The following is a 26226-nucleotide window of genomic DNA, read 5'->3' as shown; positions in this document are numbered from 1 at the left end:
AGACTGCTGTGTGATGTCAGATCAGTTGATAAAGGGTGTGTGAGTAGTGAAAGCGAAGTGTTTTCCCAGTGTTCTGAAATTCCCTTGTGCAGCGTTGGGAAATTAAGATGATGAATCCTCTGTCACACAAGGTTCTGTCTTTAATACCATTTAAAAAATAATGAATATCCTTTTCCTTTAAACACATGAAGGTTGTTCAGTCCAGAAGGCTGGACCCTCATTCTTTGGGTGTACTAACTGAAGCTTCAGTTAGGAAATGGGGGATTGTTTTTAAACAGAAACGTACTGTGGAAGTACTTCTTTTTCTTGTTTTTTAAATTTGAACCACATCAGTGTATTGACATGCTTGTGACTTCAAGAGCTGTGCAATAGTACACCAAGTAGGTAGCATTTCATAATATGTGTATACAGTGACTTAAAACAAGCACTCTAATGTCTGTTTACTGAACCAATACTCATATTCCAACATCGGAATTCTATTAGAGAGCTTGAGTCAGAATATTCCTTATAATAAGAGCCAATTGCAAAGCTAGTGATGAATTTCTTGTTAGATTTGGATGTTTTTCAATAGTAACCTTCAATTATGAGGGATTGTGTAATTTTTTGAATTACTGGTAGCTTGCAAAACATTCTTTTAAGTTCTTCATGTCTACCTGTGGACCTCAAAAGTCTAAAATCTCTCCTAGCTCAGGAGGTAGTTTAAGTCTTCAATTTGTGTTTACTTGTCAGATACCCGGCATGGCCTCATCATCAACATCTAAATATAATTCAAACTCCTTGGAGAACTCCTCAAGTAAACAGGCAAGTGTAACTTTTTTCATGTTTTGGTTTTCTACATCAGAGTTCCCAGAGAGTATTGTCTTGCATATTTGGTTAGAAAAACAAGTATTTAAATGGCTTCTTGAATGTGTATACTTACTTTTATTGCTAATATTCTAATGCAGTTAACTGAGTTGATTTAAATATCTTTTGGAGTGGATGGGCAAAGTATTTGCTATCATAGCTAACAAGAGGCTCCTTAAAATCATTTCTAATGTACTTACTCTTATCCTTGCTTTCTACCTTAAAATATTCTTGAAAATTTTTGGTACTTTGTTGCCTTTAATTCTGTATATAGATTTCTAAGTTGTACCTTGCTGTGTTTGTCTGGCTCATTTTTAAGATGTTCCTCTAGAGTGAAAAATATATTGAATTGATATAAGTTTCTTGTCCCTCTGCTTTCTAATGCTGAAGAAAATGTAACCAGGATGCAAGAAAACAGTAGATTGTGTGTGATAGTTGTGAGTACATTGCTTAAGTAATTGCAGTTGATTTGTTCTTCCAAGCCCAACGTACTTGGAAAAATAAATGTACATAACTTCCAGAGAACTTAGAGTATAGAGGTTTAATTCCAATTGAATACAAATAACTGACTTTTAGGAGAAAGATTAAAACCTTCTTATATTTCAGATCTGTTCAACCTTTAAACATTTCATAGTTGGATTGTAAGACAGTGGGTTGTGTTCCTGGTTTGGTTCAGTCTGTGAATTCTTACTTTGGCAAGACATGTTCTTTCCTATGCAGGAATTACCTTTAAGTTTGGTTGGTTTTATTTTTAATCTGGAACTTGAAATTGTAAATAAACTGTGATGTGCTGTTGTGCTTCTCTTCTTTAGAATCTAAAAGATGGAACTAATTGGGAACAAAATGAAGAAATACCTCGTCTACCTGGGGAGACCAGGGTCACAGGTATGAAGCTCAGTAGGTGCCTGATGCGGTGATGTTCAGCAGTCTGAAAATACAAACACTTGTATCTTACTGAATTGTTTTGTAATTTGGACTGGTTTGGGCTGGGGACAAAGGTAAGTCATGCTGAAATGTCTTGAGTTTTTGAAAGAAATTGTGAAAGATTCTTTTTATCGCTTCTCACAAATAACTTTTAAGTGTTAAAACCTTGGTTTCTACACAGGCCAGATCTTCCCATAGAAAGAAATTGCAAGTTGTGTCCTAATTGTATCTACAGATTAATCAGCCCATGTTGAGTGATGAGAGCTCCTCCAAGCTTTCTGAAGTCAAGGGAATTTTTATGTTCTACCCACTGTGCATTGATAACCTTGTAGAGTGGTGTGGAATTTAAGCCTAAATATGAATTCCCAAAGTACTATCTTACACTTCCTTTACACAAGAGGGCATGTACAGGCCTCCTCTGCTCTTGTTGGCTTTTACATACACAAATGCTGCAGCATGAGGGAGATTAATGTACTGTGTAGTTTTCTTTTCTTGATGGAGGCTCTTCCTGAAATGGAAGTCTGTTTGGAGTCTTTTACTTGTGCAGCTTCTCCCCTATGGCCAGATTTGTTGGGTGGATTTGTAAACAAGATTGGCTTAATTGAAAACAAAGTGGTGATTCAGAGGAAGTAGTTTTGTTTTTAGTGAAGAAGGTGTGAGGGAGAGGGTGTGGGACTAAGATGGATGTATGATGTGATCCTTATAGAAATTGTCTGTGCTTTGGGGCACTGCACTGGAATAGGGCACTTTTTGTGGAAGGCAGATAAATAGTGTGGGCTAAAGAAATGAGTGGACAAGAAGAAATAAATAGAAGTCTTTAATGTCATGGTTGGACTTAGTGATCTTGAGGTATCTTTTCCAGCCTTAACAATTCTGTGATTCTGCTTGCATTGCTTCACTTAAATCTTTTTGAGTGGTATGTGTTAGTATTTGTTCTGTTACTGTCCTTGCTGAAGCACTACTGCTGGCCCTACTCTGATTGCCTCAAATTGAAATGTAATGTTTCTTTGCAGCCTGGTGAGTTCCCTAAACACTCTTCAACTTGAACTACTACTTCAGTAGAGAATTGTTTACAGAATGGTGTAATAGTATCAACAATGTATTTGTTCTGGGATGGTGAATAGGCCGTGGTGCAGTAATAACAGTACTCCCTGTTCTATGTCCTCCTGTGTAGTGCTGAGAAAGAAAACACAAATATAACTAGGGAAGGCTGCTGATATCTGTGCACTTAATTTGGACAAGTTTAGTATATGAGTCTTCCACATTTTCTTAATAATTCAAGTAGATAAAACTCAGATGTATAACTTTCTAAATTAATTCACCTCTGAGTACAGCACTTGTTTTATTTTACTGGTACTTATGTAATACTGTCCTCAGCTCTCATTTTGTCTTTTCACAATCTTTTAAGAAATACTGCATTTCTTACAGACAAGGATGTTATTTATATGTGTCCATTTAACGGCCCCGTTAAAGGAAGAGTGTACATCACAAACTACAGGCTGTACCTAAGAAGTGTGGAAAATGTGAGTAACATGCCACAATTACTTCTTGGGATGAGTTGGCTTTAAACTCCCTTCCGTTCCCCCCCACTGCCTTTGATTTATTTTGTGGCCAGTTCATTTGTTTTAGTTTTGGCGCACATATGCTTGTGGGATAGCATGGGAGGCTTTTTGCTTGAAGTGGTCTGTAATGTTAGTAGTAACCATATCTTAATTTTATAATGACTAAATAGTAATTGCCTTTGTGCCACTGAGATATCTGTATTACAATATAAGTTCTTTAAAATTAATTGTGTTGTAAAAGTGTGATTTTTGCCTGGTAAAATTACAGTTTAATCACTTAGACTGAACTGATGCCTTTATCTTTTTCTGTCAGAGCTTTTTTGATAGCTGTTCCCTTTACACTTTAATCTGTGATAGATCAAGGGCAGTAACTAATGATGTGCAATAGTTCTTAAAATGGTTGTCAGTAAACCAAGACTTTGATTGTCCTTGCTGTTAGAAAAGAAAAATATTTTGATCAATAGAACCTTATATGGGTGGGGGGAGTGGTAGTGTGTTTGATAAGCAGTGACATGGAAGTGAGTAAAATGTGCTTGTGATCTCTTTCATAATGTTTTGGGGGTTTTTTAATAAGGATTTGGGACTATGGAACTGAGGTCTTTCTGGCTGTAGCTAACTGTACTAGTAATGTCTTTTTTCATTTAGCTCTGCTTGATGCTGTATCTCAATAAAGCAGTGTTAACAAGCAGGGGCAATCAGTGTGTAGCAGAAGGCATCTCTTAGGGTGTTGCCACTGTTTTCTCTGCATACTGAACAAGGCATGAAATATTTTTGTAGCATGTTAAACTGGATGATGCTCAAGGCTGTAGAGTGACTGTACAGATTTCGTAGCATGCTGGGAGAGGAGACTCAAAGGCAGAAACATGCTTTTGTTTCTTGTATGTATTTCATGTCTGCTTTCTATTCTGGAATGCATAAGAACATTTTGCTTGAGTCTTCTTTTCACATTAATCTCTTCCTTACTCAAACTTTTCTTGCAGGATCCAGTTGTGATATTGAATGTTCCATTGGGTGTAATTTCAAGGATTGAAAAAATGGGAGGAGCTTCAAGCAGAGGAGAGAACTCTTATGGATTAGATATAACCTGTAAAGTAAGACTTTCCAATAATTCAGTAGGAAATGAAATCTAGAGGGTTTTTTCCTCACAGATTACCTATTTATAGGAAGGGAAAAGTACATGCTCATGGATGAATTTAAAAAGAGCTTTTTGAAAATGGACAGGGACATACCTTTTGCATAAAGGGCTGTTTAACTGTCCTAGCTGCATGCAAGGAGAGGGATTGGTCTTACTTTCCAAATCACTAATTGACAAGGTTTTGCATGTCAGTTGTATTTTAGGGCATTATTACTGCACTGCTTTGTTATTTCATTTGTTCTAAAATGAATATTTTTAATAATTCTGGTATCTTTGAAGAACATCTCAAACAAGGTCTTTGAAAACTATAAAGCCCGTGAAAAGTCTATGTAAAAAATATCTATAGTCTTACAAAAAATTGTCACCATGGAAAACTTTGGTCATAGGGGCGTTCCCAGTGGATAACTCAGGGTCCTTTACTGGATTCATTGAGTGTGTGCACATTTGATTCTTAGCAGCTAATGCACAGATTGCTTATTTTTGACACCAGTGATGAGAACATAGGAACAATGTGTTCTACACAGATTATTGACAAATCTTTCTTTCAAAAACAGAGTAATTCCCATCCTGCAAACTTTCAATAGCTCATGAGACTTTTTAGTGAATTAAATAGAGCCATTTCTCTTCATGCCAAAGGGCCACTGGCAGCATGCAGAGTGTGGTACTGCTGTATTTGTACAATTCTTATGCTCTATTCCATTTTATGGGATAAGAAATAAAACTGAACATTCACAAGGGTTTGAGGTGTGTTACAAGCAGATTCTAAATCATGTTTAGTGTATAATATAGCACTTGGAGACAGAGAAGCATCTTAGAGCTTTGGTTCACCTAACAAATAATGGCTTTGTTTTAGGATATGAGGAATTTACGGTTTGCATTAAAACAAGAAGGGCACAGTAGAAGAGATATATTTGAAGTCCTCACAAAGTATGCTTTTCCCCAGTCACACAGCTTGGTAAGTAACATCATTTCTATTGCTGAGTTGTATTAATGCAGAGTTCTTGCCAATTAACTACCTATTTGACCTAGTAATGGCTACATCATGGCTGCTTTAAAAGTGTAACAACAGAATCTGGTCTTAGCGTAAAACTAAACAGCAGCTTTTATTTTGTATATTTACAACACTTAAATCTATATATTTTCTGAAATTATGGATGTACTCGAGATACACTACTGAGCACCTCTGCTCTATACAGATTTCATTGTTAGAAACTGTAAGTTATCCTCTCTAATTTGGGAATATAGGGAATACATGCCTTACTTGATTTCTTGAAAACATTAATTAATTAAGCAGTCTCCAAGGCAATAGTAAGTATGAATCACCAAGGGTTTTACTTCAGGAGAAAAAGATATGGTATGACAATATTTGTTTTATTGATTAAACTAATGAAAAATATAACAGGAATGCATTTATGAATTTACAGATTTATTTCAGGGTAAAAAAGTGTATTATGGAAGAAATTGAGCAACAGTGATGAAAGCTAATCATTATCTTCCATTTCTTGAAATCCATGCACTGTCCTTATTGTGAGTGGTTTGATATCTCTTTAGTAAATGCTTTATTTTGTCCATTGTAATACTTAATTTACACTTTTTTGGTGTGCTTTAATTTAGGATAATTGTATAAGAGCACTGTTCACAAAGTACTGGGAACTTCTGCTCTGAATTTTAAGAACTTTGTTGAAAGAAATGTTGAGTATGCAAGGCTGCATAATCCAACTATGGGGCATGAATACCTTGGTGATGAGATATGCACTTGTATTAGGTTCATCACCCAGAAAGATCTGGAGATCCTGTCTGGTGATGGCAGTGAGTGATGTGTGGAGTTGGCCACTTCCTGCTTGATTTGCTGGACCTGTTGGACCTAATAAAGCTCATCATTATATGGCCGCTGTGAAGGCCACTTGCCAACAGAAGTTAAGCTTAATACCAAAAGTCTTGGTTGAGGCAGTAGTAATTTGGCCCTTGAATTCAGTAAAGCACAGAAGTTGGGGAGGTGGTGACGATGTGGAGGGAGAGTGGCTGTACTTTGTCTCATAACTTCTCATAACTATGTCTGAAGCAGGGCATGCCTGTTAGAAATCAGGATTACTTTGGAGGGAAATAGAGTGAGCCTGTGTTCCATCTGAAGTTGCAGCTCTCCTTATTTTCTAGCTTCACAGTGTTGATGAGCCCTTAACTTCAACATGAGCTAAGCAAGTGTGTGATTTTTTTTTTTGGTGTGCTTTCATTGTATTTTGGCAAGCAGTTTAAACTGATCCTGCCAAAGGTGAGTGTTTCTGTCTGGTTTTCCATTCCTGTCTTGCTTTTTGCTGCATGAGTTTGAGGCTGTGTGATGAACCAGATGGGGAACTGAAAGGAACCAGTGTTAACAAGGAGATAAAAATAAAGGCTTTACTCTGAGTTATTTCCTGTCTTGTTAGTCCAAAGTGAGAGTGGTGTCAAAGCATCTCTGGGTGGATGTGAATGAGGAGGGATGATGGCACTGCTCCTTTCAGTGGCTGCTTCAGATCAAGGTTTCACTGTGAAAAGGTTTCACTCACATTCACTGAATGTGGCAGTGTATTGTGCATGCCTGCCTTCCCCTTGGAGTGCTCTCCAACCCTCTGGCTATGTAGCCAGCTCACTCAGGGAGATGTTCTGCAAAGAAAATGCTGTAGTTCCCCATGACAGCTGAGCGGACATGCAAGCCCTCTGATACTCAAATGCTGGGCTCTGGTCTCCTCTCTACCTTTCAGTTGTGTGGTTGATTATTCTTCTAATACCAAACTGATATTTGTATAATCACTGAGCCAGCATAACTCACTTGTCAGGCACAAAATATTCTGGTTAGTCCTGTGCTGCTTTGAATAGTTTGGGGAGACCTGGTTTGAAATCAGTCTGCATTGGAACCAGTGCAAGAGTAGACATGTGAGTGGAGCAGGGAGAAGACAAGAGAGAAAAGGGGGAAGTCCTGGTTTCAGCAATTATAAAATGTTAATTGAACTCAGACCATCTTGTGGAACTGCATCCTTGATTAGCCAGTGCAGCAGCACTGATGCTTGTACAGCTTTGCAGTGGAAAGAAGATATCATCAGACAATAAAGTTCTAACTCTTTACTGTCCTGATTTTTTATCTGTATTTTTATATTTTATATCAGATTTTTATATGATTGAATTTCAGCTGTAGTGGAACTTTATCCTAAGAGCTGATCCTAAACAGGAACTGGTAGAGATGCTTTGCTCTTGTTTTCTTCGTGCTGTTCATTCTCGTACAAATGGATGGTAAATAAAACCCAAAAGATGATTTCTGAGTGGAGTGTACTTACTGTTTTCAAGATTTGTCTCCATCACCATCCCAACAGCAGTGTTTGAGAGCCTGTAATAAACCACAACTGTTCTCTGTGCCTCAGTATTGTCCTTGGTGCTTACTTCCAGAAGCTGATTATTGTTTGTCTCCAGTTTGAGCATAGGTTGAGTTCAGATATCCTTGTATCAGTAACATAAAGTAAAATCTGATAGCTCATCTGACTGACAGCTTAGTTGATGGGGAAGCAAGCAGCTGCTGTTGCTAATCCTCTGCTGCATTTGCAAACTTGTGCTAATTGAAAGAAAATTGTTGCTGAAAGTGTTCACTTTTTTTTTTAACATTTGAAAAAATAAAACCAAAATAGCCAACCCCCCCTGAAATGAGATGTTTTAGTACACCACAAAAGATGAGATATATTTGGTCTCTGTAGCTTAGTTTCTGCATAGCAGCTGCTTCCCTTCCTGATCTTACCATGAAAGTACACATCATCATTTTTATAAGATTGTTCAGTACCACGGTATCTGCACAGTCTGTGTTTATTCCTAACTCCAGTAGGTCTGTGGGAATGCCCATTTTGGTGAGACTCTGGTGGCTGTGCTGGCTGACTGGAAGTGCTCCTGATGTCACTGCTCCTCCTGGCCATGTAAAATGTCTGAGGGTTGGCTCATGCCAGTGTTGCTGCTGGACCTGTAAAGATGACTTCAGCTGGAGCAAGGCTGGCAAAGGGGCCTGTCTGACAGAGCACCTGAATTTGCAAAGAACCCCTTGGCTTGAGGCTTCATTCCCCATGTCACATCAGAGCCAGGGCAGCAGTGGTGTGAGGTGACAGTGTTCACAAAGTTATAGCAGCACTACAATGTCTGACCTTAGTTTTTAGATCAACAGGTAAGATGTAAGATGCTAGGTTGTAGTAATGGCATACTAAATGCCATTACTAATGGCAAGGATAATGATGTAATGATATATTTATTTTTAAGTACCCTGCGAAATTGTCAGCCTTTACGGTGAGTAAAAGTGTAGTAATTTATTACATGTAAAAAACATACATCACTGAGTTAGAAATAGAAAATGCAATTGATTTTCTTCACAGGTGTGTGGCACCTTATTCTAGTTTTGCTGCTTTCTTCCTTTGCAATGCATAAAGATTGATCAAATATTTCCTAGATTGTGTCTACATTATATATTCATGTACAAGTATAACATGTATTTATGTGCTGTGATTCCCTAAAGAGTAAATATGTAGCTATTGTATTTATATTGATATTTATATATTTACATTACATTTATACTGCTAAATAGACTGCTTGCTAAATTGTAATTGTCAGATTGCAGATGCTTTCTCCTTTACCTCACAGAAATATGATGTGTTTTGAGCAACTAGTGTATTACATATTATTTTTGTGCATGGGAAGGAGAAATTGAATGTAAAAGACAAGAACTCTGTCTGTAGGAGGCTTAAAAATAGAGACTGTATTGAAATTGTGGGTTAACACCTGCAAGGAAGTAAACTATTATTTGCACAGTGAAGCATAAAAAGTACCTTGCCAAAAATGTGATAAGATTTGAAAGATTTTTTTTTGAAGTGTAGTAGTCTTCTGGTTCAAGTGAAGCAGTAGTCATCTGCTTTTATACTGTGGTTCTGCGATGAAATCCCTACTTCCATTTTGTGCAGGGACTTTAATTTGGTTTTGGAGAAAATCTTAGCTGATGCATGGTGAGTCTTGCTTGGTTTTGCCTACTATAGGTATTGAAAAGTCACAGACTTTGCATCCAAGCAGTGTTCTGAGTGGTGATTTACTACACTTTCTTGATTTCTTACTTGCTTAATGTTTTCTTTGATTTCTTCTTTCTGTTTCCCACGGTAGGTGAAAAGAATTTGAAACTTATTTTTAATGAGTTGATAGACTAATGAGTTGATGGGCTTCCATCAGACATATAGTATTAATCTCCATTACACTTAGAACAGACATGATCAGTGCATTGGAAGTGACTGCAGATTATCCTACCTTGAGCTCAAGATGTGAGATAAATAATCAGTATAACTTGAGGGAAATCTGTGTTTTATTTAAGTAGCTTTCAGCAAGCCAGTCTCAGTGCTGAGGGGAGGGATGCCAGCTCAGGCTTGCTGCCTGAAACACTGCTGTGTGGGGCAGGTAGTTTGCCTGAAACTTGTACTGCAGTTTGTCCTTAGAACCCAACTCAATTACTGCAGAGTTTTCTCAGGTGCATCTGTGCAACACCAGAGTTCTGCTTTTTGATTATATGTTCTTGATTTTGAAAAACCTATTCATGATCTCAAAAAATCCACAGTGAAATGCATTTCTATTTTACTGCAATATTCTTCTGAACTTGAGTATCTCTTGTATGTGGGTTTTATATCTTTTTGTTTGTTTGTTTGTTTTAATTTCCACTCAAATCTGGACACATCTGATGAAGCTGCAGTTGATTTAATTCCTGGGAAGATAGACTGTGTGCAGCAGGAGATGTGGAGAAGAGCTTTTTGTTGGAGAGGCAGGATTAACAAGGAGTGAAAGGAATGGAATTTTGTGTGTGTGGAGGGAAGAAAAAATGAGTGGAGGTCAGGCTGGAGACTCTGAGTACCTAAAGTATTATTTGGGGAGAAGGGGAGGATCTAGGAGGGATGTACCATAGATTTGAAGGGAAGATGTGTGAAGAAGGCATAGAACCGACCAACCTTTAATTACTGTGGTATTTGAAAGGCTTTCCTGTGTGAGTGATGGTGCCCTGAGAGGGGCTGGCAGGGTTCCTGCCTTGCGGGGCCAGGCAATCCTGAGCGCTGCTCATGTCGCTCTTCTCTGACCTTGCTCTGCCCTCTGCATCTGAAGGCTATAAATAAAATACCCCCCAGCTGGTCTGTACCCAGTGTGAGATCTCCCTGCTTCCCTCCCCACCCAGCTGGTCTGTACCCAGTGTGAGACCTCCCTGCTTCCCTCTCCACCCCGTGTGAGACCTCCCTGCTTCCCTCCCCTCATGCAAGTGTGTGTGTGTGTGTATGAGGGGCTCTAATGTGAAGGAGCCTGTATCCACAAAAAGCCAAGCCATGGGATTTTACTAAGATGGCACCTCTCAAATCTTACATCAGGTGATAAAGAGAACCCTATGCATGTTATATTGTGAATGGCATAATTTCTCCTTACTGTTTATTTCTGTTCCTTTTGCCTGCTGCACTGTAGAATTGCACTCATTCACTGTGAGGTGAAAGCTTCAGCAATGTTGAGTTAATCAAGACATAAATATACAAATATACTGCATTTAATCTGTAATCTTGGATTATTCAGGACAAAAGTACAAAAATATGTGGGTCATTAGTGCAGATGTGAAGCTAACCTGAGCTATGGCAAACCCTTCTGGGATCTAACTAATGTATTTATTGCATTTACTTGTTCACTATAATGTGGTTTATCGGTTTGGTTGCATTAGAATAATAAAATACCCAATTTACTAAAAAATGTTATTCAGTAGAACTTACTTTATATTGCTCATTATCACATTTTCTTTCAAACAAAAATAAGTCGTGTCCACACATGTGCTAAATAAGGCTTGTACTGATGCAGGTCAGAAAATGTAACTGTATCCAAGGATATATCTTATGTTAAGTATATGATTCTAATAAAATGGTTATAAATGTGGGTTGCTTGTTACAGTCAAGTAAGGTAAACTGTTATTGGAAATTAAATGGACCTACATGAATTGAGTATAACTGTATGTAGAGTATTGCATCTGTGTATCTCCTACTCTGTTTTAATGACTACATAACACAGCAATAATTGTGTATTTTCTTGGGAGAAGTGGGCCTAAGATAAGGTGGGGATGTTGCTGTGTTTCAGACTCCAGTGGTTAGTCTGGACTAAAGCTCAGGCCATCTTCACTGAGTGTTTCAAGTCTTATCTTAGAAGCTTATCTTATTGTTGTGGTGGGAATGGAATTCAGATCTTTAATCTTTTGGTGTAGTGAGTAAGAATTTCAGTAGTCACCAGATAACTGTGCAGTCTGTACAAGATGGTGCACATCCAAATGTGTGTCAGCCTTTTGCTAAAATTTAGTCATTGCTTCCAGAAGAAAGATATTTTTTAGTCGTCAGATTTTAGAGATTGGTAATTTTAAAATACTGTTCTTATATGGTATAAAGCAGGAGTTTTCTCTGAATTGTTCACATAAAAATCTGAGTCCAAATTTTGATCCATACATCTTTGCATTCATTGTAGTGTTCTGTGATTTGTTAAGACTTGAGGTTTTTGCTGGTTGATCTATTCCACTAATGAATTTTTTTTTTTTATTGAGCAACATAGGGAGAATTTGTACTACCTGAAATAACAACAGAACTGATGAAGAACAGTTGTCCACTTAATAGCTGAGGGCTGTGTGACTCTAAGCTTTGGTAGCAGATGTGTTAAAGCTGCTGTAGCCAAGCATTTTAAATTAATCATGCTGTACATAGTAGGACATTTTTCTTTCAGAAAGGATTCAATCCATCCCCTCATGCATAATAAATTTAACCCTGGTTTTTAAAAGATGAAAACAAAATGTATTTTTCCCTCTGTCTTGTGGATTTTTTTGTGGGTGACATGAGCAGCATAGCTGCCATTTATTTTTAGTACAGAACAACACTTTTTATTTTTGTCAGTAAAAACCTGTTCTGTGTACCAGCTATCACAGTGCACTGTAATAAACTCATGACTTTTACTTACCAGGGCTTCAGATAGGCAATTTTTTACTTTCTCATGAGGAAACTTGCAGTAAGAAGAATTTAAATAAAAGACTTAATCCTGCCTTCAAGACATCTTAGGTGACCTGTTAGGATTCCAATGTTTCTGTTTCATACTGTTCTAAGATTCTCCTTTGTCTCTGGGTCCCTGGTGAATTCTTAGCATAGTTGCTCTTTGGGATAGAGCAAATTCCTTTGGGAGGAGGGGATGGTTCTTGTGTGTAGCTGTGTATTAACAGTTCAGCAAATCAGTTGCATCTACTGCTTCAGCTAGTGATATTCCCATTTTGCTGTATTCCTTGTTTGCAATTAAACAACCTTTTTCAGGTTTTTAAATAACTTTTGATACTTGCATCTACTTTTAATGAAATGGGGCTTTTTCTAATAGAGATGTCCACCTCTTCATCTCTTCCCTCTGTACCACTTGACCACTTGAGGGCAGTTTACTTAGTAAAAATAATTTGTAATGTTTACTTGCACTGAAGGTTTGCCTCTTTAAAAATTATAAAGACATTCAGAAAATAAAACTAGGCAATGCAGTGTTTACTTCTGCAATCTTGCCAATGAGTGCACTTGCTCTAAAATAGTGATTTAATTTAGAATTCTCGTTTGTAAAACTAGTGACATAAAGCATCTTGAGTGAGCAGTAACATACTTTTAAAATATTTGTTTGCTTGAACTACATGAGGAAAAAACTTCTTCTGAGGGGGATTCAGTTGTGTGTTTTGATATGAGCTGTTCAGTGTTTAAAGCACTGTAACTTAGTGGGCTGAGCAGAATTGCCCAGAGCCTTCCTAAGGTTCAAAGCCTCCCCCTGGGGGGGTGGTGCAGGTTTGAAGAATTGCCTTCTCTCTGGACCTTTGTCGGTGGAATCACAGCACCTTGGACCACAAGTTTTTTTCTTGCTTACTAGGTTTTCTGCATGTGTGGGATGTTCAGTTTAGTGTTCAGTTTCCTCTTTTAAGCTTTTTGAATAGCTCAGGGACTTTCAGCTGTTTTGTTACAGATGAGCTGTGATGCTCATCTCTATGCTGTTGCTCAGTTAGCTCAGGACAACACATTTTGTTTTGTGTTTTCTTTTTTTGTTTGAAACAACTTTGTTTCAAACAACTTTGCTCCTTTGGTGTCTGGAGAGTTTTTAGGCCACCAAAATCAATTTTCTCACATTACTTTTGCTTTCATCCTAAACTATAGAAACAAACCAAGGGAGGAGAAGGGGTAAGTTAGGTAATACAGCTTACTTGGAATTTTTTGGAAGAAGGAAGATAAAAGGTATGAGGAACTTGCTGGAATGCTCAGTGAGGCTGCTCTGCTCTATAAATAAATGGTGAGAGCAAGCAACAAAGCAAGTAAAAAAGTAAGTAATGTAAGCAGCTGACAACTACATTTTCAATGGCAATTTTTTCCGTCTCATGGAGTTTTACAGTAATTGGGATTTTTCTTAGTAAGTATCAGTTGGGGAGGGGATGTAGAAAGGCAGCTGCTTCCAAATGGCAAAGAATAGCAATTAAAACATTTTTTCACTTTGAATTTAGCATCTAATGTTGTATGTTGTAATTGAGGCTGTGCCTATTGGAGATATTTGGTGAGAAGACACTAGTTTATTTAGTGATAATGTGAAATATGGAAAATAAACCATTCTAACACATTTCCATCTCCTGACAGTAAAAAAGAAAAAATCCAACCTATTAACCTTTATAATTTCTGTTCTTTTTGTTACCTGGTAACTGTTGTCATATTTTCATTATTTTCTTTACCAGATCTGTATTTTTTGTTACTTGTTCTTTGCTTCATAGTCTTTCACATACCAGATATAAATGGAGAGAGTGGGGCTGCCATGGAGCAGTCAGCCCTATTTTGTAGTGAGCATTAGGGTATAACTGATGATGAGCCCTCATATTGGCTATTTGCAGTCAGAGTTTGGTGTAATAAGCTTCTTTTATATCTTACAGCCTTTTTTTGCCTTTGTAAATGAAGAAAAGTTTCCTGAAAATGGGTGGATGGTGTACAACCCGATGTCTGAATACAGGAGACAGGTGAGTTATTACAGGTGTCATTGCCTGGTGCTTTCACATCTCCCACATTGCATAGAGGAATTACTGTTTGTACATTTCTCTTATCAGCTGTTGGGAGAGGATGGAATTACAACTTAAAGAAAAGTAAAGGAAAGAAATAAAACACTTGAGCCTTTAAAAAAAAACACTAGAATGTCACAGGAAGGTAATCTTTGCTCTTTGAAGGAGCTTATTGATGCCTCTTACAATGTACCACTGCTAAGTGAGCACAGGTGGGGAGAATGTGCCAAATATGTAACTGTAGTGTCCTAAACATAGATTGGATTTGTTCTTCTTCCCAAAATGAAGTGGGGGGAAAAAAAAACCAGCTTGTTTTAGAAACAGCATTGCTTTACAGAAATTACAGATGTCTATCAGTATTCTTCCTTGCTCTTTATGTGATCTTGGAAAAATATCAATGAAAGAGGATGATACTTCATTTTGAAATGTCTGTTAAATAATTAAAGTATGACATTAAAAAATTACATAGTAAGCAATAAGAACTTCCTTAATTTTTTTTACCCTCTGTAGTTTTTTTGGTTCATGGTTTAGAAGCCTAAGGCCCAAAAAAGGTAAAATGCAAACACCCACACAAACCCCACTGTATGTGTGTGGAGGACTTAGCAGTATTTCTCCTGGAAATGCCTTAGTGGTCAGAGATGTTCTTTCTCTGTAAGAAAGTTACCCTGAATCTTACTTTTAACCTGGTGGTAGTACCAGGCTACAGGAAAGAAAGGTTATAGTGAGACTTTCTCCTCCACAGTCTCTCTTCACCAGATGAGGTGGAAAATCAGAGCTTTAGGCATGGAGAGAAGTCAGTTTTCTTTCCTCAAACCCACAGTTAAAGAAATACATCTCCTGGTTTCAGTCATTGTTTTGAAAGTTACCAGAAGGCTAGAATTGTGTGCATAAGGGTATGAGATGGCTGTGCAGCTGTTTAAGGCTGTGAATCCATCTGCAAGGAGCTGGTAATCTTTTTTGCTTCTATTGCTTTGAACGGTACTTAGTTAAATTGTTGCTGTGTGGCCATAATGTCATGTAAAATACAGCAGCAGAATTATTACTTGTTCAGCCAGAAATACATGGAATAACTCCACGTTGTGTTTTAGGGGCTGCCTAACGAGCGGTGGCGAGTGACGTTCATTAACGAGCACTACGGGCTGTGTGACACGTACCCATCGCTCCTGGTCGTGCCCTACAACGCCACAGATGATGATCTCAAAAAAGTGGCTGCCTTTAGGTCCCGAAATAGAATCCCGGTGAGTATTGGCTGATGGAACTTGGCTGAAAGTGTGGCTAGTTTTTTGAGTTGCATCCAGGCAACTTCTTGCTGAACATGACGCAGAAGATGCTTTTTTTGGAAATGGTTGTGGCAAAATAGTTTTGATTGGCTGGTGGTTTTCACTGCTTGAAACTGGTATCATGGTCAAACCACATTTCCGTTTTTCCCCCCATCAGCCACGACAGCTTCATTGGTTTTAACTTGACTTGCCCAGTAACAGTGGCCAGCAGTGCAGTTTCCTTTGATGAGGAATGAGCTTCACTGCCATATGCACTGGTTACTATAGCTGAATGCCCATAAAAAGTAATCACAAATGTTGTCCTACAAGCAAACCACATGGCATAGTGTTTTTAAACATAGTTCCACTGGTCTGTCCTAAAATGAGACCTCATGCATAGTCTCTTTAGTGAATTCTTGGGCTTTTTAATCTGTAGCATAAGACAAACCCATTTGATTTCTTGAGTTTCTGTAATGAAAATTCTATGAGGTAAGAGAATTTTTATGTATCTGCTCTTTACAGTACTATAGAAAATACTAATTTCTATCCCTATACTTGTTTTAACTGGTATTTCCCTTTGGCAAACTTGGAAGATGTGCTGGATTCTTAGACAGTATCAGAAAACTGCCTTGAATCTCAAACAGATGCATGGCTCAAAATGACAGATATTTATTTGATATGGTATTTACTGACAGACTAGGTCTATAATTACAAATTTACTATATATACACACACACATATATCTGTATAGTATATAATGTGTATAGAATACATATGTGTAATAAATAGCCTGTTCATATAGTTCTAATAACCTAACAGTGTCATCCCTATCACCTCAAAATTCACAACAGGCCTTTTGGTATGCCCATACACTGAGTAATTACCTTGGTAATAGTAAATTTATTAAAATAGTAATTTCATTCTTGTCAAGAAATAGCCGCTTATCCTCACCCCTCCTCCCCCCTGCCAGATCTTGTTTCTGACCTACACCTCAGGAATGAACAGAACAGTGTCTGAGGATTGGATTTTGGAGGGTTTTTTGTTTAAACTCTGATCTACTTTTACTCTGTAACCCACAACCTATGAAGTGGGTGAGAATACTGTTTCTTAATATTTTTCAACAATTAAATTGTATTTTTTTGCCTGCTTCTTGGGTTTCTTGCTTATCTTTAATCTCTGGCACTGCATCTGTTCCCTGGGCAGCTCACTGTCTTTTGTGGCAGGTCCTCTCTGGCTCTGAACAACAAAGACAGCGTGTGCTTCCCTCCAGTGCCTTCTCTTTGTAAAGAGGGCTGAGGAACAAAATGTGCTCTAAAGAGAAGAGAAAACATTCAAGATACTGCAGGAAGATTCAACTTCCCTTCCTTATCCAAAAAAAAAAAAAGAAAAGTTGTTCTTGTTGAATTGGAGTATCTTAGTCACCATTTCTTTAATCAGTTCCTTCTCCTGGGTTGATTTTAGTTTCAGCAGAGATTGCTGTGTTTGTTACTAGTTTACTTTTAAGGATATTTGTGAAACCTAAGACTTGTAGGAAAATATTAAAATACATTGGATTATATAGGTAAGTATGATTTCAGTAAGCATTAAGAGAACTCTTTGGAAGATTATTATTAAATCTTACAAGACTAGAAGCAGTTGAGATGTCAAGGGATTGTATTCTGAAGAAATAAAAAGAAAGGTGTTAATTTTCATGCTGTGTATTTTAAAGAATATAGCTTTAAGTTGGGATTTTTGTACTAAAAGGAGTTTCCTGTGCTGTGTGTTTGCCATGTGGCCAGGTTCTCTCGTGGATTCACCCCGAGACCCAGGCTGTCATCATGCGCTGCAGCCAGCCCCTGGTTGGAATGAGCGGCAAGCGGAACAAAGATGATGAAAGGTACCTCGATATCATCAGGGAGGCCAACGGGCAGATCTCCAAACTGACCATCTACGATGCAAGGCCCAATGTCAATGCTGTTGCAAACAAGGTAGACAGATGCTTCTAATGTCTTCGTTTTGAAGAGAATGAGGAGGAGACTTAATTCGCAGTTTTCTATGAGGAGGTTTTGGGGAACAGTAGTAATCTTAATATAGATAAATTTACATCATCAACTACTGAGCCTCAAGGCCATGAAAGGACATGAGTGTCTAAAGTAGGTCCCTAAGCAGAGTTTCAGGACTGTATGTGCATTTCCAGACATACTTTACCCTGTCTGTTCTCAGCCAAGCACAGATCTTAGCATGGGAGTGAAGTTGGGCATGACTCCACTCTGTGCTGGTCTGTAGAGCATGTCCCTGTTGGAATGACAGCCACCTCTGTGCAACCTGCAGATGTTCTGGGAAAATTCCTTCCTAGAAAGGATGGGTGCATAAAGCCAAGCCTACTGACAGGCATCCTTTGTTTGGGTCCTCCTAACTGTTACATGGACTACTTCAGACCTATCCTGGCATCCATCAAATAAAGAGAAAGTGATAAATAAGTTAATTAGGGTGTTTGCAGTGTAAACAGCAGTATGGCTATGATCTTGGATGCCTTAGTACTTGTTGTTCTTCCCCAGGTGCTTGCAGTTGGTAAGTACAGAAAAATTGGGTTTTCATTGGGTAAGGCGACTGTTTCTTTGTGATCAAAACCCTAAATGGGATCAGAATTATACCAGCCCAGGCTGGAACAGATCTTGAAAAATCATCTCCTCTAACCTGTCAGGGAGAAAAGGTATGCCTGTGGATTACCTTCTCCTCTGCTTCCCCTTCAGCTCTACTGAGGATTAGATTATTTAGGCAAGCTCAGATAATGCCAGTACACTTTCAGTGTTGTTCTTGGCATGGAGCACAGGAGACATGGATGTGCTCCATCTTTATATGCAAAAACTGTGCTAGGGGAAGGAGACAAGTTTAATGCTTTTGTCATAAGAGAATGTGCCACGCCTGGGGATAGTCCCTTAGTCAACTTCAAGCACACATGAAGAGGACATGCTCTTAGTACCTACTAGTGAAGGTGTGTGTCTGCACAGCGAAGAACATGAGAGCTGAGCTCAAGAGGGTTTGAGACCTGAGTGAAATGTCAAGTGTGCTTATCTGGAGGGAAGGAATTCCAGCTTCCGAATAGTTTTGTGGAACAAAGCAAACACCAGTTTAGTGAAATGAGTCCTCTTCATTGTTTGTTCTGAAAGGAACATGAAATGGTAGAATTTTTTTGCATCTGAGAGGTTTGTGTGTAACAAATGTTAAGTTGCTTTCAAGAATAGCAATAATAATTCAAGGGGGACAATGCTCTGTGCAAGTTAGGTGTACCTATTTGTACCTGTACAGCCTTCTCTATAATACAGAATGCAGATTGTTAAGCTTTGATATTATGTTTGTGTGTATAGTGCACATTCTTTCAGAGACTGTGTCCTGGGGGCTGTTTTAACCTGATGGTTTGTATTTTGAGGGTCTGCCTCAATTGTTTGCATTTGACTGTGCAAATCCCATTATCCTCTGCACACTGAATTTTTATGGGTGAACAAAACATGTCATCTTTCTGTTTGCCTTGTGGAAAGATTGTCAGTTGCATCTTTGAAACAAATGGGGTAAAAAATTGGGTTTGTCCAAGAACAGCCAAAAAATTTAATGTAATGTCTTATAGACAAACTTGATATGTACATGTTTTAATTAACTATTCATATGTCTAAATATGAAATGCTCAATCAGAGCAGTAGACACAGTTGGGTATGTTTCTGGGTCTGAGGGAGAATGACAGAAAAAGGTGCAAATCAGTGCTGATCAGCACTGAAAATATTTTGTGAACATCTGTGAAGATTTGTTTAAGCAGAATCCTGGGCTGTGCTACTCATGCACTGCTGTGTTTCTTGTACATAGTCAGTCAGGAGCTGCAGCAGCCCTGATGCTGAAATTACAGTCATTCTTCACAAAGACTTCATAACAGTCAAAGGAAAGAGAAAAATACACTCATTGCTTCTTTCACTGCAGAGCCTGGCAGCTCTGATAATAACCCCACATCTGAGAAAAGAGATATAGAGCACAGAATAGAGATACTGTGCTGCTGAACAGCAGTCTAGGTGGCATTCATGGGGAAAGGCTGCACTGTGCTTTAGGCTCTTGTCTGATGTATAGCTGGTGGCTGCAATGTCATATAAAGGCAAAATATATTTATCCAAATCTATGGCATTTTTTTGCTGTCTGCAGGAAGTGCTGCAATTTTGCAGCACTCTGAGCTTGAGGGAGCGGGGGATGTTTAGTCTGGAGAAAAGGAGGCTCTGGAGGGACCTTACCACCTTGTACAACTGCCTGAAAGGAGGTTGTAGCCAGGTGGGGGTCAGGCTCTTCTCCTGAGCAACAAATGATGGGACAAGAGTAAATGGCCTCAAGTTGCACCAGGAAGGGGTTTAAATGGGATATCAGAAAATTTTATTTGTAGAAAGGATGTCCAGGGAAGTGGTTGAATCACTGTCCCTGGAAGTATTTAAAAGATGTGGCACTTGGGGGTGTGGTTTACTGGGCTTGGCACTGCTGTGTTAATGGTTGGACTCAATGATCTTAAAGGTCTTTTCCAACCCAAACAATTTCATGTTTATCTTTGGAAAGTCTCATTGGTGGCTTTGTGCCCTAACATGTGTGGGTTTTCTGCTTCATTTTGTGACCAGGCACATCCTCTGTAGTGGTGATGGTGAAATGTTTTGAAAGAGCAGCAGCAGAGCAGACTTTTTACTTATGTGGCTCTTTAATATCTTAACAGTCTAAATATGTGTTTAGTCTTCAGCACTAAAATTAAGTTATAGAAAAGTTAGTTTAAAGTAAGCTTTAATGTTGTTGCTAATTTACTTCTTAAAGAAAGAATCTAAGATTCTTGAACATCATTTTTATATTAAAGCTATCTTATTCTTAACTGAACTCTTAAATTTAAATTTCTTTGGCCAAACATTTTATCACTTTTGTCTATTTCCATGTCAAATGGCATTCATTCCTTTCTTGCTCTGTTGAAAAGAGTGTATATATGACTAAATTTAATTTCAGATCTCTTGTTTGTAGGCAACTGGGGGAGGATACGAAGGTGAAGATGCATATCCCAATGCAGAACTTTCCTTCTTGGACATTCATAACATTCATGTCATGCGGGAATCTTTGAAGAAGCTGAAGGACATTGTTTATCCTAATGTGGAAGAATCACACTGGTTGTCAAGTCTGGAATCAACCCATTGGTTAGAACATATAAAGGTAACTTTTTCTTGGTTGTTTAAAAGATGTTTGTCCAAGTCTGTCATGTCATACTTGCTTTCTTTGCTAAGCTTTGAAATAGTCCTAGAACACATCAAACTACTTGGACTACAAAAACAACATCCCTAAGTGTTGGCTTTTTTTGCCAACTAATCTTAGAGTACGTTATGAGACTCATAACTAAGCAACAGTAGGTGAAATTGAGTGTTTGTTGGATGCCTCAAGTTAAGAGTCTTTAGTAGAAGAATGCATTTTTAGTCTGATTGGCTTTACATGCATGAAAACTGATTTATTTTGGTTTCTTTCAATATGGGCCTGCAGATGATTGTCACTGTGAGATATTAGTAAATACTTTAGTTGTCAGTGTGTATGTGACATTATTTTTGTGAATTACGGTTTTGTAAATAAACCTTGTGAATTTATTTGTAAATTTTGTCATTTTCATCTGGTAGCACAAATAAAATACTTAAGCTGGTAATTCACCAGTGTTGTTACTAGTTGACCTTTGGATCTTTTGCCTCAAGTACAGCTGTGCAAAAGTAATTAGAGTATTATGTAATGAATCCTACTTAATAAAATTTTCATCTTAATTTAATATTTGGAAAATAAGTATATTAGAAGGGTGCCAGCTCCTTTTTCCAACAACTGAGATAATTCAGTCATTTAGTTCAAAGAAAGAAGTCAAATGAAATAACACTGAATTTTTAGAGAGTATATCCTATGGTAAATCCCCTCTTTCTTTATAAAAGAAGCTTATGTTCTTTGGTTTATCAAGGTTACTGTTTTCTGCCCCATTTTTTAAGAATTTGCTGTGAGATGAATTTGATCTTACTAAGGGATTAGGGAACCAATCTGTTTCTCTATTTTTATGCAAGAAATTCACTTGTTCTCCTAGAAAATTCTTTTCCAATTAACTACACTGCTCTTTTCAGGTCTTTTAATGGAAACAGCATTATGTCAGAGACAAAGAAATGACCGTAGAGTTCCCATTAGAGCAGAAATGAGCTGTGTTGTTTGTTTGTGTGTGTTGCTCTGGCCAGCTGGTGCTGACAGGAGCCATTCAGGTGGCAGACAAGGTGTCGTCGGGCCGGAGCTCGGTGCTGGTTCACTGCAGTGATGGCTGGGACCGCACGGCTCAGCTCACCTCCCTGGCCATGCTCATGCTGGACAGCTACTACAGAACCATCGAAGGCTTTGAAGTTCTGGTGCAGAAAGAGTGGATAAGCTTTGGACACAAGTTTGCATCGGTAAGAATTAGAAGATAATTTTCAAGCCTGTGCAGTATTAACTTCTTGAAAAGCTTCCAGTGTTAAACTGCTCGCTTTGTGTCAGGGTTTGATAATTCCTTTCATTATTTTTGAATTTAGATTTAAAACATTTCCAGGTAAACTGAGCAGAATTTTTAGGTGTAGACCTGTTTGATCAATATTTTTCATGCTATTCTTTCTCTGAGAACTCATATGTTGTCCTTTGCATCCTTTTAAAAGCATGGAATTGCTACGGTCACTGTGGTTATTGAGAAAATACAGAGGCAGAAAGAAAATAAGGAGGCAGAAAAATTGTCCTCTCAAATCCTTCATCTGAAGACCAGATATAGCTGTGACATGAGGTTCTCCATCACTTCTTTCTTTGACCTGTTTGACTGTCACAAGGAGCAGATAAATGAGTCTCACGTGTCTTCTAAGAGAGATTTTGCATGCTGTTTCCCAAATATTCTAAACTTGTCACAATAGCTCCCAGGAGGCTGTCATTGGTAATGCTGGCTCAGCTTCTGTTCAGTTGTCTTCTGGGCAGAAGGTTAGAAGCTCAGAAGGTTCAAGTAGTTGCTTCCATAGGAAGTCCATATATTTCACAGTTATGTGAATAATTTTCACGGAAAATTCACAGAATATTCTGAGTTGGAAGGGACCCTGTTCATCCTTTTTACATTAGAAAACTTTTCAGAGTCTTAGTGGAACCTTTTCTAAATGTGGCAGCTAACCATTTAACCAGGAAATCTATATGAGGAACCTGGAGGAGCAGATTAGGTTGACATGGAGACTGTACTGTTACTTACTGTAAACATTACAACACTGTTGCTTGTTGGAGCTGAACCCTGTAATTCACAGGAAGAAGTTTCTACAACTTCAGTAGAAGTTACTTGCATGGATATTTTGTCCTTAGTGGAATATTCTAAAGGTATTAATGTGGTTAAAATGCAGAAAATAGGCAATGTGGAAAAAAATCAAGAAATGGAAAAATATACCTACTTGTTTCATGCCCATTTTACATTTGCAAATATATGAGTGTTGTAGTCATTTGGAAATCCATGGATAGCTACTCAGCATAAATCACCTCACCATTTACATGTATTTGTAGGCTGTGACAGTTTCTGACCTGACATTCAAAAGGTGTTTTGAGGCTTAGGAGGTTTGTATTTTGGGTGTTGGGAGTGATAGCTGATGTAGTCTGGTTTTTTGTGTGCTTACTTGTGGTCTTTTAGTAGTGATATGTTCTATAAACTTTTAAGTATTCTGTCTTGGTACAGCCACAGGAAAAGGTGAAGCCAGTGGCTTGACTTTTTTTTCTCACATTTTATTTTGTACTTCAAAAAGTTGAGTCAAGATGCAGATAAAATTAGATGGTATAACTAGGGCACTTGAAGTCAAACACATGTTATGGTTTACCACAGAGCTTAAAAAGAGATCTATGTGTTCTTCATCATTATTAATAAATTCAAATAATCCTTGTTTCTTTCTGTTATACCATTCATTTTAGTTGGATAATCAAAGGATTTTGTTCTCCTTCAACAGATGTTTTTTTCCAAATAATGAGGCAGGACTTGGAATCCCTTCCAGATGATTCACTCAGTCCCTTGGTTCATGTCTGACAATGTAGCATCAATAAGAGTGATTTAAGTAGATGCTTTTGCTTAAACTGCTATTTTCCCAACTTGCTCAGTCAAGTAGCAATCTTTGGAAACAGTTGAAGCCACTCTTTAGCCATCTGCTGTAATCTGAGAGTACTGTAAATTTTTATTTGATGGGTTATTTAGTTTATAGTGAAAGTCAGTCTTTTCTGGAGTGTTCTGTAGAAGTGGTAGAGCCACCATCCCTGGAGGGATTTAAGACGTGATGTGCTGCCTGGGGACGTGGCTTAGTGGTGGACTTGTCAGTTCTGGGTTAACAGTTGGAGCCCACCATCTCAAAGGTCTTTTCCAACCTTAACTATTATATGATAAAAAAATGATAATGCAAGCAGAAAATATTATAATTCATACTCCTTTTTAGCTGGGTAATTATGTGATAGAATTGTGACTTTGAATAGTGAGAACTGGACACTTAGTGCAGCTAAAGCAGTTCCTGAACCTCATCTCTGAAACTGTTGTTGTTTCATTTTCCTTCAGTAGGGAGTTGAAGAGTAGAGCATTAATTAAATGGTCTGAGTTGGTGCAATCTTCATGTTTTTATGATACCAGGGTTGCAATTTGGATTATTTAATATCAAATAACCAAATAGTAGACTACTTAATAGTTCCTCTCCATATTTTATATTAAATGCGGTGAGCAATAAATTTCCTTGTTGAAAAGGAATTCCCTACCCCAGCTTTTCTATGTGGGTATGCTGAATTTAGTGCACTCTCCAGATGATAAATTTGTTTATGTGGAATTTAATTCTAATTATGTATTCAAATATGAGACATAATTATAGATGGAAAATAGACATCCTGAAACTGCTAACTATAGTGGAAGTGGACAGACTTTCACTCCTTACTGAACACATATGACTCTTAATGGATATATTGAGTATTTCAAACCATGAAAACTGAAGAGCAAGGAAGCCAATTTTGTTTTCTTCTTTATAGCCCTTTTCAAGTAATTTGTTACTGTTGACTGAGTTCAGCTGCAATTCTTCATTTCCCTCTATTTCCTCCCATTAAATTCTATTATTTTAAACTGTCTTGGAAGCCATTGTACAGAGTAGTGTACTGCTCTTATGATTTTTCATGTCCTTGAGGCATTAAGCTTGCTATCTTACAGGCAGATAGGCAACATCTCAGGTTAACATACCTGCTTTTCTTTTGTCTCCTCCAGCAATTACATTCAAACAGAATTATGGAATGAAAAGAAACTCTTTTTTCCCTAAATCGCTTACCTGTTCTCAGCTATCAAATGCAAAAAGGAAGTAAAACAGCTTTTACCAAATCTACTTTTTATCTGTGGGGCAAATTCTTTTGATTGGTACTTTGGGCACCTCAGAATAAGAGGCTCACCCAAACTTAAACGATCTGTTAATTTTGTGTCAAGAACATGAATGTTTTTTGATCTTGTTCATGTTTCCCTACTATCTCAAGGTGAATATTAAAGTTCAAGTATGGAGGAGAAAGAGAAGATTATGTGTGGATAATTTGATCTAGGTCCTGCAGTGGCTTAAAATAAAAAGGAAGACCAAGTACGCAGCTTGGCTTTTGACAGATTTACCATGTAAATGTAGTTCAGAATATGTCTTGATTATTTAAGTAATGGATGTTTCCACAGTTCTGCTTGTCTAAAAATCAACAGGTTTTTATAACAGGACAGTTTGGAATTTATTTCAGATATCCTTGGAACAGCTTTGCAGGGTTTCTGTATCTGAATCTCTCCTTGGTGCAGTAACTAATTTTGAAATTTTAACAGTGGGTTGCTTTATTGCAAAAGAATTAATGCTCTAGTACAAAATAAGAAACCATGTCTGTTGCCATAAAATAACATGTTTCAGTTAACAGAAGGCTGCTTTGCTTCATTTCAGAGAATAGGCCATGGTGATAAAAATCATGCTGATACTGACAGATCGCCCATCTTTCTCCAGTTTATTGATTGTGTGTGGCAGATGTCTAAACAGGTATGTGGTGTTGTTCTTCAGAAGGTAACAGGGTGAAGAGATTACTGAACTAAAACCCTACATCTTCATTTTTTTGAAAAAAAGTATTTGAAGAGGACAGCATACCCCTCTGCTCTGACCTGTAGTAAAAAGGTATCACTTTTGTGAAAGTGATATACAGGCTGTGGTTATGTTGCTGGACACGGCACTGGCTGTGCAGGCATGGCTGGTGTTCCATGACACATTCTGAGGGATGTTTCATTCCTGGCAGAAAGCTTTTACAGGAATTGCACCCAACTGTCTTAATGGCGTCTGTTGTTTTGTTTGACCATTTTGTGAAGCTGTCCCTTGAACTGCAGGGACATGTGTTGTTTTATCTATG

The 26226-nt window shown here is 37.9% G+C and overlaps 1 protein-coding gene across 3 annotated transcripts in view; it reads left to right on the top strand.

The window, feature by feature from the left end:
- The window catches only part of MTM1 (myotubularin 1), a 42566-nt gene that overhangs the window by 9893 nt on the left and 6447 nt on the right, over window positions 1-26226 (top strand). For all 3 annotated transcript variants that reach the window (XM_018914303.3, XM_009090321.4, XM_018914307.3), the window contains 11 exons: window positions 730-801; window positions 1656-1728; window positions 3196-3290; window positions 4310-4420; window positions 5318-5419; window positions 14432-14515; window positions 15643-15792; window positions 17592-17780; window positions 20821-21006; window positions 22047-22253; window positions 25773-25865. In XM_018914303.3, the coding sequence (XP_018769848.2) occupies window positions 739-801; window positions 1656-1728; window positions 3196-3290; window positions 4310-4420; window positions 5318-5419; window positions 14432-14515; window positions 15643-15792; window positions 17592-17780; window positions 20821-21006; window positions 22047-22253; window positions 25773-25865 (1353 nt within the window). In that variant the 5' untranslated portion in view covers window positions 730-738. The remainder of the gene's footprint in view (window positions 1-729; window positions 802-1655; window positions 1729-3195; window positions 3291-4309; window positions 4421-5317; window positions 5420-14431; window positions 14516-15642; window positions 15793-17591; window positions 17781-20820; window positions 21007-22046; window positions 22254-25772; window positions 25866-26226) is intronic.

This window comes from Serinus canaria, chromosome 4A (assembly GCF_022539315.1).
Source record: "Serinus canaria isolate serCan28SL12 chromosome 4A, serCan2020, whole genome shotgun sequence".
Taxonomy (NCBI): domain Eukaryota; kingdom Metazoa; phylum Chordata; class Aves; order Passeriformes; family Fringillidae; genus Serinus; species Serinus canaria.
This window is presented reverse-complemented; position numbering and strand designations above follow the sequence as displayed.